This window comes from Salminus brasiliensis, chromosome 21 (assembly GCF_030463535.1).
Source record: "Salminus brasiliensis chromosome 21, fSalBra1.hap2, whole genome shotgun sequence".
Classification (NCBI taxonomy): Eukaryota; Metazoa; Chordata; class Actinopteri; order Characiformes; family Bryconidae; genus Salminus; species Salminus brasiliensis.
The window spans coordinates 12,579,662-12,594,055 of NC_132898.1; the positions used below are offsets into that span (position 1 = coordinate 12,579,662).

Here is a 14,394-nt window from a genome sequence, read left to right on the forward strand (position 1 = left end):
TATTTGAGTCTCGCATGCGTCATTATCAGCATACATTTTTCTGTGTTGAAGTTTCTTCTTTCATCGAGGGGGTCCAGTCAGACCTCTAGTGTTGTCGTTTTGAATTACTACATTAGTGTGTGATTTACATTACATAGATGCGGTATTTACATTTGTTTTAGAACTCCAGAACCCTCACCATGTCTTCCTGGCATCAAAGTATATTGATAAATCTGTGGGTAATTAAAGTGTGATGATCATTCTCTTATCAAACGAACAGCTACTTACTGACAGCACTAACCCAGCAAAGTCTTGCAGTTCTGCCTCTAGAACCTACGGCACCAATGGCCACTTTCCCAGTAATCAATAGCCCACTATCTTATCACTGCAGAAGCTAATAGAGCCAACACCGGACCAGGCTGTAGGGATTCTCTCTTGCTTGCTTTCAAAAGCAACTTAAATCCTCTTACATTTTAACCGACTCACAGACAGTACGCTCATTTTCTGACCATGAAGAAATCAATGCTAACTTGTGAAGGAAGGCTCCAAGAACTAGCCTAAGTGTGCTCATCACATAGCTCGGCTAGCTTTCCTCCATCTGCCCACTAGCTTCTCATGACAGGTTTCCCCAGTTCCTTCATAACACGCTTCATCCCTCTTGTGGCTCAACCAAAGCCTTTTTGCCTGAGAACAAGGACTGCCATCTCTAAAGCCTGGTCCAGATGATTGAGCGGAAGTCCCGCGGGGCCGCAGACGCCGTCTGTACTTATGTTCAAAGCCTGCCACACTGCCAGCTCCTGTGGCCAACAACTATTATTGTGCAGGGAGAGCTAACAGACACTTACCAAAACACGCTTAGCAAAACCTGTGTTGTATCCTTGTCATCTGTTAAGCTAATTAAAATGAACAAACATGGCTAACAACGGAGCTAATTAAGGAGCTGTGCTACGCTAGCAAGCTAACACCGAGACGAAGCTTTGAAATTCCTGAATCCCACTGCTCCGCTACAACTTGCTGGGCTTCATCTCGCCCATCTCAATGCGTTTGAGGATCAGCTTTCAGTGTGCTTTAACGGAGCCATGATACAACTCCAGCAGGAAAACTAAAAAAGTGAAATCTCCAACGAACAGAGTAAAGGAGGGCAGCACTGTGGGCAGGAACGTGCGTAAACGTGTGTTAAAGTTTAATAAGGCTCAAACTAAACGAAGCAAAAGGCCTACATACAGCCAGACACCTTCATCCAGAAGTGGTTCATGGAATAGCATTTGATGGGATCTTTCCACCTATTTAGTATTAAATATGACCTAGAAATCTACACAGAGATTTCACACATCTTCCAGAGGACACAGTTCCACAGCTCCACACAGCTTTAAACCCCTCTAGGCCACACCTGGCATTAGGCCTGATGCCAATAGGCAAACCTTCTCTACAGGAACTGGAGCTGTGGTGCGGTGGTGTTACTCTAAAAATCTTTAATATAGTTGGTAATAGTTGGTAAATCACTGATTGGGGAAGAATATGAGATGGCAAACTGAAGACTGAATGAATGCATTTCCTGTCATTATATACCATATCACCATTCCCACTGTTGGTGCAGAAGGAAAATAAATAAATAAATAAATAATAATTGTCCATATACACAAAGATTACTGTGGAAATCTGCAGCGCTACCGCTATCCCCAGTTTGATGTGTTCGCATCTCTACCCCTTTTGCAGCAAGAGCCTCCTGTCCTGCTCCTTCACGGCCGGAGGAGCCAGTGCTTTTCCTCATTTCCCATCCCAGTGCATTCTGAGACTGAAGAGGTTTCAGCTCAGTGTCTCCCCAGCAGGCTCACACAGAGAGGCACACACAGCTTTCCAATACAGCACAATTCCCACATAGCCTACAGACACCGCCATGAAGGGCGTAACTGCTAGTGAGGGTTATGGTGTATATGCTTATATCATTCTAGATCTGTACCAGGATATTGCAATTATTGATATGATACTGATGACAATTATTGATATGATACTGATGACAGGGCTTTAAAGACAATGATATCTGTGTTGGAACAGAGAATTGACAGATGACTAAAGAATTTCAATTTATTAGCAAGAAAATATGGTGAACAGAGGCCTACAACATTCGTATGAATTTACTTACCAGCTGTTAGCATAAGTATTACTAGAAATAGTTAATTTAATACTCAAATTAGTGTAATAATTCAAAATTCATTATATTTCATTACATTCTGGTGAACTTAGTTGTCATGTAATAGAGCTCCATTCGTATGTGAGACTTCTTAACGATGCTCAATTTAACTGCAAGGGTACCGTAAGGTGACCACCTTGAGCATAAATAAACAAACCAAGCACGACTGCACTCCAAAAGCGAAAAGCAACTTTCACTCCTTTATTTTCGTAAGACCCCAAATGCCACTGACTCAGTCCGCACATTCCTTGTTTTCTGTCTTTGCTTTAATTTTAACCAAACAAAATAGTTTTTTCTTCATCCTTGAGAAGATGGCCCCCTTTCGCTGCTCGCCACTAGATTACAACCCTGACAGTCAAGGCTTTGGAATGGAATTGGTACAGCTGAAGCACCAATTAAAAAAAATAAATAAATAATAGGAAGACAGAAACTGACAACCCACGTGCAACACCCAGGCGTGCAGCAGCTGTGTGGCATTAGCATCCACAGTGAACAGCAAATTTTTTCATTTACCCAAAAGACGCCGACTTCCATTTGCGACAGGGGTAACTTCTCCGACTGGGAGGGAGGATAAAGTTGCCTTGGTTATTTGTGACTTCAGGGGGCAAAGAAGCATGCCGTCTTCGCAAGGGGGAAAGAGAGAGAGAAAGAGAGAGAAAGACAGAGACATTTTCAGCTAAACATCATGTCCTTCTTTCTATCAGGATAACGCTTCAAATAAACTGTAACTGGATTTCAGTTTATTAGCATCACTTGAGAGAGTGATTGGATGAGGTTCAGCATCAGAAATGGAAGGCACTGAATCATGTTAGATCAGAAAGATGCACACGGTTCAGGGACAGCGGTGAGGGTCCATCCCTGAGGTGAGGAGATGCAGAATAATGGTGGAAAAGTAAAAGAATAAGGGACACTGTCACTGATGAGAGGCAGAGTTTCACACAAAACAAGCATAGGGCAGATATATGATTGTAGAGTCCCATGCAGATCTTTAAAACCAAATAATCCAAAAAAGAGAGGAACACAGTAACAGTCCATGTAAATGCTCAAATCTAAGTAGCGAATGCTAAATATAAACACAGTGAAGACTCTGCAACAAAAACAATGACTGTATAAGTTCTAGACTTTCTTAGAATGTCCATCCATTACCAAATGCTGTGACAAAAGGTAAGACCAGTGGTTTTGTCTTTCTAATATCTTTCAGAGAAGGCCTGCCAATTCCATACTACTGAATAAAATGCCCCCATATTTGTGTACCAGCAAGCTCACACTCACTAATTTTGAAGGAGCAATTTACACTTGCTAACGAGGCTGGGGAAGCAATTTACCCCAACTCTAAAACTTAACTTTAATTAAAAAGTAAATTGATTGTTTTCTTTTATTTCTGATCAACAATAAAATGTTGCATTTGGTAGCCATTGTTTGCAACTAAGTGGGCTGAATCATGGAGCAGCTGTAAAAGTAGCCTTAAACATTGAAATGGCCATTTTGATACTTTGGAATGTGTACGGTTTCACTGAATGACAAACCTTTACAATTTGAGATATATATTTGAACAGTGTTTTTGTACTACACATTCATTTGACCCTAAATACACTAATAAGCCTTAACATTAATACCTCCTTGTTTCTACACTTATTGTACATTAAAACAGCTTAACACAATCATATAGGAACACTATAAGACTGTGGTCCATCTGTTTCTCTGCACACTTTGTTACCCTCCTTTCACCCTATTCTTCAATAGTCAGGACCCCACAGGGCCACCACAGAGCAGGTTTTATTTTGGTGGTGGGTCATTCTCAGCACTGCAGTGACAACAACATGGTGGTGGCGTGTTCGTGTGTGTGTTGCACTGGTTCAAGTGGATTTTTTTTTTTTTTTAAAACACTCCCACTCCTACCTAGTTGGTCCACCTTGTAGATGTGTTGGTCATCTTCACCCCCCGAACTAGCAATGCTCCCAACACTAGAAGGGTAAGGACTTAAAACGTCTCCCCTGATACATGCAAAGTCAGTCCTTTCCTGCCGTGGCATCGTAGGTAGCCGACGTGCTCTTAGGAAAGCGCCGGTCCCATGCTCCAAAACACCAGCTAACAGATGTAAATGGTCATCAAGTGTCATCTACCCACCCAGAGAGTCCGCCCAATAGTGCTCTCTTGAACTCCGGCTTCTGTTGGCAAAGCACCATAGCTCAGGATTCAAACAATCAAACCCCTCGGCCACAGTGGCATCACCAACAGCTTTTTAACATGTATAGTTCTTCTCTGTCAGAGAAGCAACAGAGTAGCTTGACTTTATGAAAATAGCTCAAGGAAACAGTTTGTTCTTATTTTCTCTTTGTACTGTGAGCACACACAATGCAAAAAATATATATATGATGTTTAGACATCCTATATTTTCTGGACACAATGTTAGCCAGCTTAGAGCAGCTCATTACACAACTGCTTATTACGTTGACCCAGCACAGCCTGCAACTGAATGACTGCTAATGGAGGCTGGACCTTAAAATTACAACTGGCTGAATCAGCTCTCATGTCTCATCTGAGCGAGCGAGCGAGCGATAGAGTAGGAGGATGGCAGAGCAGACAGATGGGAGGAAGCAGTACATGCTTAGATAAGAGCAGCTTTTGATGAGCAAAACCTGTGGAAATGACAGACAGAAGCAGGTCAAGCAGTTACTCAGAGTGTGAAGGTAACAGTGGAAGATCTGATTTCTCTGGGGCACTGACTAGCAGGGGGAAAAACTGTTTGGCAACAAATAAATGCTTTATCTGCGTGTCTAGTCAGAGCAGAGCTTAGCAGTGGTGGAGGCAGGCTGGTGAATTTGAGATGCTACCCACTGAAGGCCTCAGACAGGTTTAACATCACATGGTGTCTGGTCAGACATGTAGACGGGGTGGGGGGGTGGGGGGAACACCATGAAAAGTGCCTAAGCAAGGCACTCGGCTGCAACGAGCTGCCAGACCAGCTTCAGTGAGATTCTACAAGTTTCTGGGACTGTGCTGTGCTGGATGGAACACCATTCTTCCATTAGGTTGAGCACGATCTTCCTGAAAGACTCTACTCCCATCTCGATAGAAATGTTCACTCAGAACACACATGACAGTCAATAATTATGCATGGACCTGCAGTGATCCTTCTCAATATCATGCCAAAAAGAATCCTCGGACCACCAAACAGTTCCATCAGACTCAGGGGCGTGTCTGCTGCAGCCTTACTACTTGTAAGCCTTACTCGACGTTGTGGATGGACTGTGCTTGCTGACACCATCTGATCACATTATGCAATAATAAATAAATCTTAGTCACCTGACCCACTCTTATGCGATTCCTTATACATCCGGATAGAGCACCAGGTTATTGATGACAGGATTGTGGGTTCGATACCCGAGCTCGGCAAGCTGCCACTGTTGGGACCTTGAGCAAGGCACTGTGTGCGTTTGATCACTAGTGTGTATGTGTGCGTGTTCACTGCAGGGATGGGTTAAAGGTGGAGGCCAAATTCTATCTGTGTCCAACTCAAATGGTGAATATGGTTGTCTTGTTTTGTCTCGTCTTGTCTATTGCTTCCAGCCTATTTACTGATATCTTTTCCACAGATCTAAATGCAGTTCCTAATGAAACACCAGTTTGGCCAGTTAAGCAGTCTTTGTAAAGCTCCGAAGCTCCTGCCTTCTACGCCCCAATAATAATACCCCTTTCTCTTTTCCATTTTGACCCAAAAACAAAGAAGATATTGGACAATCCAATTTGAGATCAACTGGGCCTGCTTAGCATTCTCATATACATCCCGCAGTGGATGTTAATATATTGTTTTTTCTTTTATCCTTTATGGCCATCAAACCTTAGTCTGCAATGTGGAGGGCAGTGGTGTTGCACACTATATTGCCAGGGGTGCCCAGCTCTGGTTTCTCACAAAGCATCCAGCACAGTTTGGTGACCTCCTTCCTCAAACAAACTGGACTCAATTCGAGCAATTAATGAATCAGTTAATTTAGACATTGTGATAGAGCAGGGAAATCAGCACACTGTGCTACAAACAGGCCCTCTGGGACTGCATTTGGACACCACTGCACTATGCTATACCACCCACACACCGGCACACACATGCAAACGCAACCTGGCAAAGTAGATCTAAACAAACACCCACTCACAGACTTGTTTAATATCCCACTTTACACCCTGTCCACTGCTCCCCCATCTACTAGCACTGGCATTGATTCAGTTTCAACTTCACACAGCATCACTTACACAAAAACAATGCAAGTACAGATGCCATCTGGGCGGCCAACAGCATATGCAAAGCCAGACCCTTAATAGTATTGCATTATTATTCTATTATACTGTAGCTACATTCTAAATCCTAGAAAACGCCTTAGCAGCCTGGAACAGTCTAATCAGGCTGTGTGGTGACGTCACCGGTAAAGTCCTGCCTCTTGCAATTGCGTTGCGAAACTTGTTAATTTTTATAAGTATTTATTACATTTTATGTAAAGAAATGAAAAAGCACATTTTAAAACAAACTCTGCTCTGAAAGCTGTTTTTCTCCATTTCTATGGTGTTTTCCCCCCATATTTCCCCATTTTTGCAAAGAATTGTGGGTAACCGAGGGCTGGGAGAGATTTATCAGTCGAGCCCTCAAAATCGCTTCAAACGTGGGCTGCTTTTCTGGGCTGCATACGAAGTATCCTTTACTCTGGAACAGCCTTCTGTGACGTAGCAGCCGTAGTCTCTCGAGGCTGATCTCCAACATCCGCTAAGCATACCTCGGCAGCCTAGACTTTGGAATGCAGCTTATATGAGGGCTGTTTCTTGTCTTCATGAAAAATTAAATGGCTGATGTTTAAATTGCTGCCTGCTGAGTTACATTACAGTACTGTCAAAGCGCTGCATCTCAGTGATGTAGAGAAGAAAAAAAAAAAAAAAAAAAAAAAAAAAACATAACCACAACATACTCAGCTTCAATGGAACATTTAATCCATGTAAGGCCTATAAAAGGCTTTACCCACACTAACCTTCAACCACAACTTCTTCACACAGTGTTTCTCTACCCTGGTCCTGGAGACACCCTGTCCTGCACATTTGAGACACACCTGATTCAACTGATCAGCTCATTAACAACCCCTTTTAGAGTTGTGGGGTGTGTTAAAGCAGGAAATCCACTAAAATGAGCAAGCCAGGGTAACTCCAGGACCAGGGTTGAGAATCACTGTGCTATGTGAAGTTTCAGTCATTCTTTCAGACCTTGTTTACCTCATCCTTGCCCGACACTGCACATGTACAACTAACATAGGTTGGCTTGGTGGCATGAAAATAGACAAACTACATGTTTCACTGTAATAATTCTTCTATGCTGCAGGTTTTATACTGTTTTGTAAGCATCTGAGAACACTCCTTGCTGCTGTGGGCTGCGAAAAATGTCTGCTAATCGCACCTAGAGGACGGCAGAGGGCACTCTGTTGTACAAAAACTGTTGTAACGATGGAGGATCTGAACTGGATCAGGCTTAAAATAGCTGATGCTGAATCAACTCAAATATAACGTATCGGCCAGGATCTAAATTCACTGGATTGGATGAGGACTTAGCGACTTTGGGTTTCCCTGCTGCTAAGACAATGCTCATTTCACTTGGGTTGCTAATAGTTTTCAAACAAAACCGAGTAAACAAAAGCCACTTAAGCAAATTAGAAGAGGTCATGCAAAACACTGCAGGGTAGTGTAATAGATATTGATATAAGCCACATAAGTCAATATCAGGCAAGTATTAATCTGCAATCAAAGTGAGGTATGATCCATACCTGACTGCTATGAGGATAATTCAATAAAATTAAATTATTGTCTGCTGAATTACATCTCATGCTTCATCCGTCACTGAAAAGATCCACAGAAGCCAGAGCAGTTTTAAAGGGGAAGCAGTAAAATGGTACTGTGCACCATCACTGCTGCATCTGTGCCCTGAACTACTTGCTGTAAGCGTTTTACTGTTGGCTTGAGATGACCGTTAAACACATGTCAAACATTTCTTTAAAATCCTAGGTGACGGGATTGCTGCACAACTTTGAAATCAAATGTAAAGCTTTCTAATACCGGAGACTTCAATAATGGAAATGTAATAAAACACAACAGCACACACAATAAAAACACAAATCATATTTATGTTATCTGAACTGTTCAAGCTAATCAAAATGGTCTACACATGCTTTGAGATGTGTCATAGCCACCAGGCATCTTCAATATCTCGCTCCAGTACCTGCTGACTTTGTTTTTTTTTTGTTGTTGTTGATATCATTTCATATATGAATCTTCATCTCGGTCTTGGTCCGCTTCCAATGGTCTCCAGTTTGTTTGAAGTAGGAACATAAACTGACCACAGATAGGATCGAACATCTATTCAACATCCCTTAGGGATACAACTGACCAATTAACCAAAATCGATTGATAACTAGAATCAGTTAAATTAGACACAGCCAGGCTTGATTATTGCCAGCCTTGCTGAGTTTGAAACATCACTTCAATAGATTTTCTTCCAGCAATATGAGAAGATCAATCAAAAGACTGTCTGGAAAAGATGAGAATGAGGTTACTGATATATAGGGTTACAAAACCATTACTAAGACTTACTGATCCACAGGGAGAACCACCATGTCCAAATGAAGAAAACAGTATCCAGCCTGTCAAAATCCCTCCAAGAGCAGAGTTATGTCTCATCCAGGAAGCCACAAAAGAACACCTCAGGAACTAAAAAAGCCTCGCTCACCTTGGATAAGGTCAACTGAAGGTCAGCGCTCGTGATTCCACTATTAGAAACCCACTGCTCACCAGATGGAACACAACACCTTAATGACCTCAAGCCTTTCATATTTTAAAGAAGTTAGGAGAAGGGTGAAAACCTTCTCACTCCCTGTATGTCAACGTCAGGTCTGGATAGACAGAAGTAAAATGGAACAACATACAGTTCCCAGCTTTAGCCTGAACCAAGGGAAGCAAACTACAGATATAAACAACAACAAATATCAGTGGGAACCCTGACCTGATTATATGCCAAAGAAAACTTTAGGCCGCTGCTCGGTTTAAATCACAGGTGCGTAACCCATTAAAAAACCAAAACCTGTACAAACGTCTAATCTAAAAAGTCTGCCTAAAAACCTGCCTGAACTCTCTAACCTATCTATATCCTACTGCATATGTACTTCTGAGCAACTCCGTTAACTTCAGAGCTGAACAAAGAATTCAAATGAGCTGCTTTAGAGTGTCTATCACTGCTGCTATCGTTCAATTATCCCCACAAAATTCCTTTAATTGAGAACACAGAACTCATATTTATTCCAAATCTCCCTTTAATTCATCACCGTCCTACGACGTGAGACCAATGGCAGAAGCTAATTGATAAAAATCCCTGCACACACTTCTCCCAACCCATTTCTACTCGCTGAATTATTCATCTGCAAATGCTAATATTTCTCTATTCAGTAGCACAGTGTCAAGCACTTTGTGATTTGAATTATTTAGATTTTAGCAGTTTGAAACTATTTCAAGCCTTGAAACTGTGGTGACACATTATCCATCATTCGGTATGCCAGCCCATGCCCTACTTGAGGACTACAGCGTTACGCCAACTTACACCATAAAAACGCACTGGGAAATAAAATGCCTTTTTGTTGACAAAATTTAACCCCCTTGGGCTGAAACTGCCCGCGTTCTATATACAGTCCTGCCGTCCAACGATAACCCCCATTGCATTGTGGGTTAAGGCTTACTGAGCGGCGCTATAAGCCTCATGTTATCGTCCCAGAGCACGTTCTACAAGTTACATAACCACAATCACTGCACTGCCTCGCTCTCCAAGCTCAAAAATATTTCAAAAGGCTTGGCGAGCACTCAACAAAACCCAAGCTTAGCTGCTTCAAAGACTAATTGAGGCTAAAAACGAGTGTAGCAGCTCCAGAAATGAGAACTGTAACCCAAGACATTTATCAAAAGCTAACGCTAACAGTTAGCTCCACGCCTCACAATCAGCAACCATATTCTAACCACCTGCAACTCATTGTGGGGTGGGGGTCTCAGTGTTTTAAAAGCACCATTCTGACAGGCCGAGCACATTGAGAAACTGATTAAGCAAACAGGCCCTGATGAAAGGGCAGCTAGCCTCGCGAATATGGGCTCCTTAATCCAGCTGGGCTCTTGCTGCATTCCTTTAAACGCTCCTTTCTTTAAATCTGCCGTAGGTGATTTCTTCTGAAGTAAGCCCACCCCCGCCCCTCTCTGGACGGTGGTTCAAGCCCCGCGGTCAACAGGGGTGAATGACCCTGAAAGTTGCTGGTAAATTCTCATTAGCTTTGGGTCCCTTGCTTCCATCAGCCGGCATTGATTTATGGAACCTTTCCAGCAACGGTGGACCATAGCTCAGGAAGAAAAAGTGCCCCCAAAATAATAACTATAATACGTTAAAGAAAACAGAAAAAAAAGCCTTCTTGTTATTTTCTGGAGCTGTAGGTGGACTTATTGATCACATGGCAGTGGCCTGTGGCTCAGAACTGGATCATGTCCAGACATGTCCTTCCGCCAGTTAAACTAGTGTACTTCTCCACCAGACTTTATTCTATTTTAATGGTCTACCTATATTAAACCCCTCTTCTTTCATTGTGTTCGTTTTTTCCTCACTTGAAGCTTGAAGTTTTTTTTAGATGGCAGATGGCAAATTCTCACTAGGGGTGGGCAATGCAAATCTTTATCCTACCGTGTTCGATTTTGTTATGATACACGATATGCTTTTCTAGACTGACTTAACTGAATGAAGATTTTCAATAGAAAGCACTGTACTTAATACTGTACTGTACTTAGCAGAGTATCTGGAAAGTAGTTTTTAAGAATCTGCTGCTACCGATCACGTGTCTCACTATAAATATAAATATAATATAAATAGTGTATCATAAAAATGTGGAAAACCTGGGGCATGACTGATGACTGAGGCTTTGTCATTTTAGCTTTATCCCCATTTGTTTTCCTGCCAAAAGAATGCATGTATGTGATGCACTGACCCATCATCCCATTCACAGTTTCAAGGATTGGCTAAAACCACAAATGATGTGTTTCTGATTCGTTAAAACCAATGAAACTGTGTGTTTTAGAGAAACGTGTGTGGATACACACAAGCTGGGGCAATTACGTTCAAAACAGCACTTTTATTCGATGAAAATAAGCTGACTATTCATGTGAGAGAAAATGTACACTGCCTTAAGCTGCTTTTCTCGTACTTTGGTCACATTTCTCCTTCAGCAAAGGCATATTGGATATGAGATATACTGGACATATAAGAACGATAGCCTGAGGATTTGTTTTACAGCTATTAACATTAAGGGCACAAAGAACCCTTAAACCCTTTAAAACCTAAAAGCTTGTATGTGGGCCCATATTTAAATTCCTCACCCTCATACAAGAGGAGGTACATGATTTCAGTTATATTTACAGAACTTAAAAGAGGTACAGAATCATCAGAGCCAGAACCACCAGACGGTTTTTCCCCCCAGCTGCACACTGTTAACACTGGTCACACCGGCTACACCAACCACAACCTGCACATACAGACTTGCTACTGATCCTCCCGGTTCACTCAATATGTCCACACGGAGACTGACTAGCTCAGAGACTGTATCTACCTTGTAATTTATTGGAACTCTACCTGCTGTATTTAATCTGTTTACTGTATTCAGTTTACTGCCGATACAGAGTACTGAATAGATGGCTATAAATACTGATATTTATAGTGTTCCACTTTTTATAGGCTGTACTTTTATATATCTTATTCCAAATAAGACATAAAAAGCTTAAAAAAACAAAAAACAACCACCATATGGACATATGGAAACAAAACATGCTAATGTAAAAGTTTCATTGAATGTCTGTTTAATGGTAATAACTTTATGATTGGCTTTTACTGGTTTAAATGTTTGGTGTCATAAAGTATGCAAAAAACAATTTGTTTGCATATGGAGGAAAAAAAAGGAGGGTGTCAGTTAGCTATCTATTGCAGATACCAATACTGTCTGTACCGGCACAGATACGGTATCGGTGCAACACTAGTATTTATTGTCTATTGTACTTATTGCCTGTGCTACTTGCCCTGTGCTTCGCCTATTGTCTTTGCACTATTGTCCCATGTCCTTAATCTAACACTGCACCAGAGACCAGGCCCAAGCCTGTCACAACTATTACGTTATTAATTTATGGTACAATATATCAATAATTTTGGCTGACCATTAACTTGCTTGTATTTTAGCCAGTTGCGAGTTTTGTTCTCTAGTCTCTGTCGGAGGCGAGCTCAAGTACATAGTCAGTGACAGTCTGTGACAGGTAGTGGTGTAAGAGATCACCGCTCCACAATTTGGCACGTAAGGCAACCGCAGATTAACCGCCAAAGGTTAGATTAACCTGCCAAAGGCTAACAATGATAGAGTGGAATTCAGTTTCACTGCTGCTTTAGGATTTCACACCATTTACTGAGGCGCTAAACAGACATTAGTAGCCTGTCTTTCAACATGAGACAAACCAAAACTGCCTTGCGACACGTCCGTGTTGCGTCCGCAGGTTCCGGGCCATTATGCATGCAGGGCTGACAGAAAAACAGTGTTCTGATAGGAAATATGTTGTCTGTCTGTCAGTTACCATATCTAAAGCTACTGTAAAATGTGTAAAAAAATGTGTAAAAGACTTTTGGGTTGGCAGGAAGACCAACCCAAAAGTCAATGGTATTTCTTTTATGTTGTTGCTGTGCAAGGTACCAATTATTCAATCTTCAGGTGTGAAAAGGTGTGAAACCGCAGTGACAACCAGCCTCAATTTGGGACAATTTTTTCCAATCTTAATCCAAGTTAGGACCTGTGTTTTGTAGTGAACTTGAAAGCACACAGGTAATTCAACCAGGCACATCACACCACAGGGAAGAGAGATTCCTGAAGACCTCAGAAAAAAGGAGACGTCTATCTGTGTAAAAATAAAGTCATTTCAACGGCTCAACGGCTCCACCGAGGCATACTGTCCAAATTGAGAAAGTGAGAAACAGCAGTCTGTCCTCCCAAAATCTTTCCAAAAGCCAAGGCGTAAAGTCACCCAGGAGGTGTCAAAGAACCCCAAAAACATCCTGCAAAGAACTGCGGGCCTCTCTTTCCTCAGCTAGGATCAGTGTCCGTGACTCAGAAAACATTGGGCAAGAACAGGATACATGGTAGAAGGGCTGTGTAAGCAAGACGCAATTGTTTTAAAAGTCAAATTTCAGGAAAACTGTCATAGTATTAAAAAACACATAAATATAAAATCACACACACACACACACACACACACACACGAGCAAACACACGAGCAAACACACGAGCAAACACACGAGCAAACACACGAGCAAACACACGAGCAAACACACACCGTGACAGTGGACATACAGCAGCCTTCAGCCCCCAGGAAGCAGTGAGGGTTAAGGGCCTTGCTCAAGGGTTCTATCGATACCAAGAATAGATTCAGTATTGCAAAACATATGGCAATACTTTGATATATTTATCCTTACACCCCCATCAGAATAGAAAAGCAGACACCATTTCAAAATACAAATGCTCATCTTACATTTAACAAAAAAAACCCTAGATCTAGAACTCCTGAGTTTTGGAACAATGTGTAATGGACAGATAGAGATAGAGGCCAAGTATCACAGTAATAATTAATAAATACTTGCAGCAATGTTTCCAATACAATAACAGAAAACCGTTACACTTGTAATAAATGTGGACAAGATTAGTGACTACCTCTGAACGTCTTGAGGTCCGAGTGATCAGCTTCGATCATGCGGACAAGAGAAATCTAAACGGGCTCTAAGGCTACACCTCAAGGGTCTAAGGCTGGTGTTTTAAAGTACAATCTCATACCAGCTGTAAAGCATGGTGGTGAAAGCTTGTTCGTTTAGGGATACTTTGGTGCATCAGGACCTGGACACCTTGCTACCATTGAGGGTTGAACTATGAATTCTGCTCAGTATCGAAAATTGAAAAAGTCAAATCATCCGTCCGTGAGCTGAAGTTAAAGTGCATTTGGGTAATGCAACAAGACAATGATCCTAAGCACACAGGCAAGTCTACCTCAGTGTTTAAGAAATAAGATAAAGAATTGTGGAATAGCCTGCTAAAAGTCTGACATAAAAACTACTAAAATGTTGTGGCAGGACATGAAGTGTGCAGTTCATGCTC

The 14,394-nt window shown here is 41.8% G+C and overlaps 1 protein-coding gene across 3 annotated transcripts in view; it reads right to left on the minus strand.

Annotated features, from left to right (window-relative positions):
• iqsec1b (IQ motif and Sec7 domain ArfGEF 1b) overlaps positions 1–14,394 on the minus strand; it is a 286,544-nt gene that overhangs the window by 177,128 nt on the left and 95,022 nt on the right. For 2 of the 3 annotated variants that reach the window (XM_072666403.1, XM_072666408.1), the window contains exon 3: positions 2,684–2,791. The exons of the other annotated variant lie outside the window; for it this stretch is intronic. In XM_072666403.1, the coding sequence (XP_072522504.1) occupies positions 2,684–2,791 (108 nt within the window). The remainder of the gene's footprint in view (positions 1–2,683; positions 2,792–14,394) is intronic. 3 annotated transcript variants of the gene reach the window in all.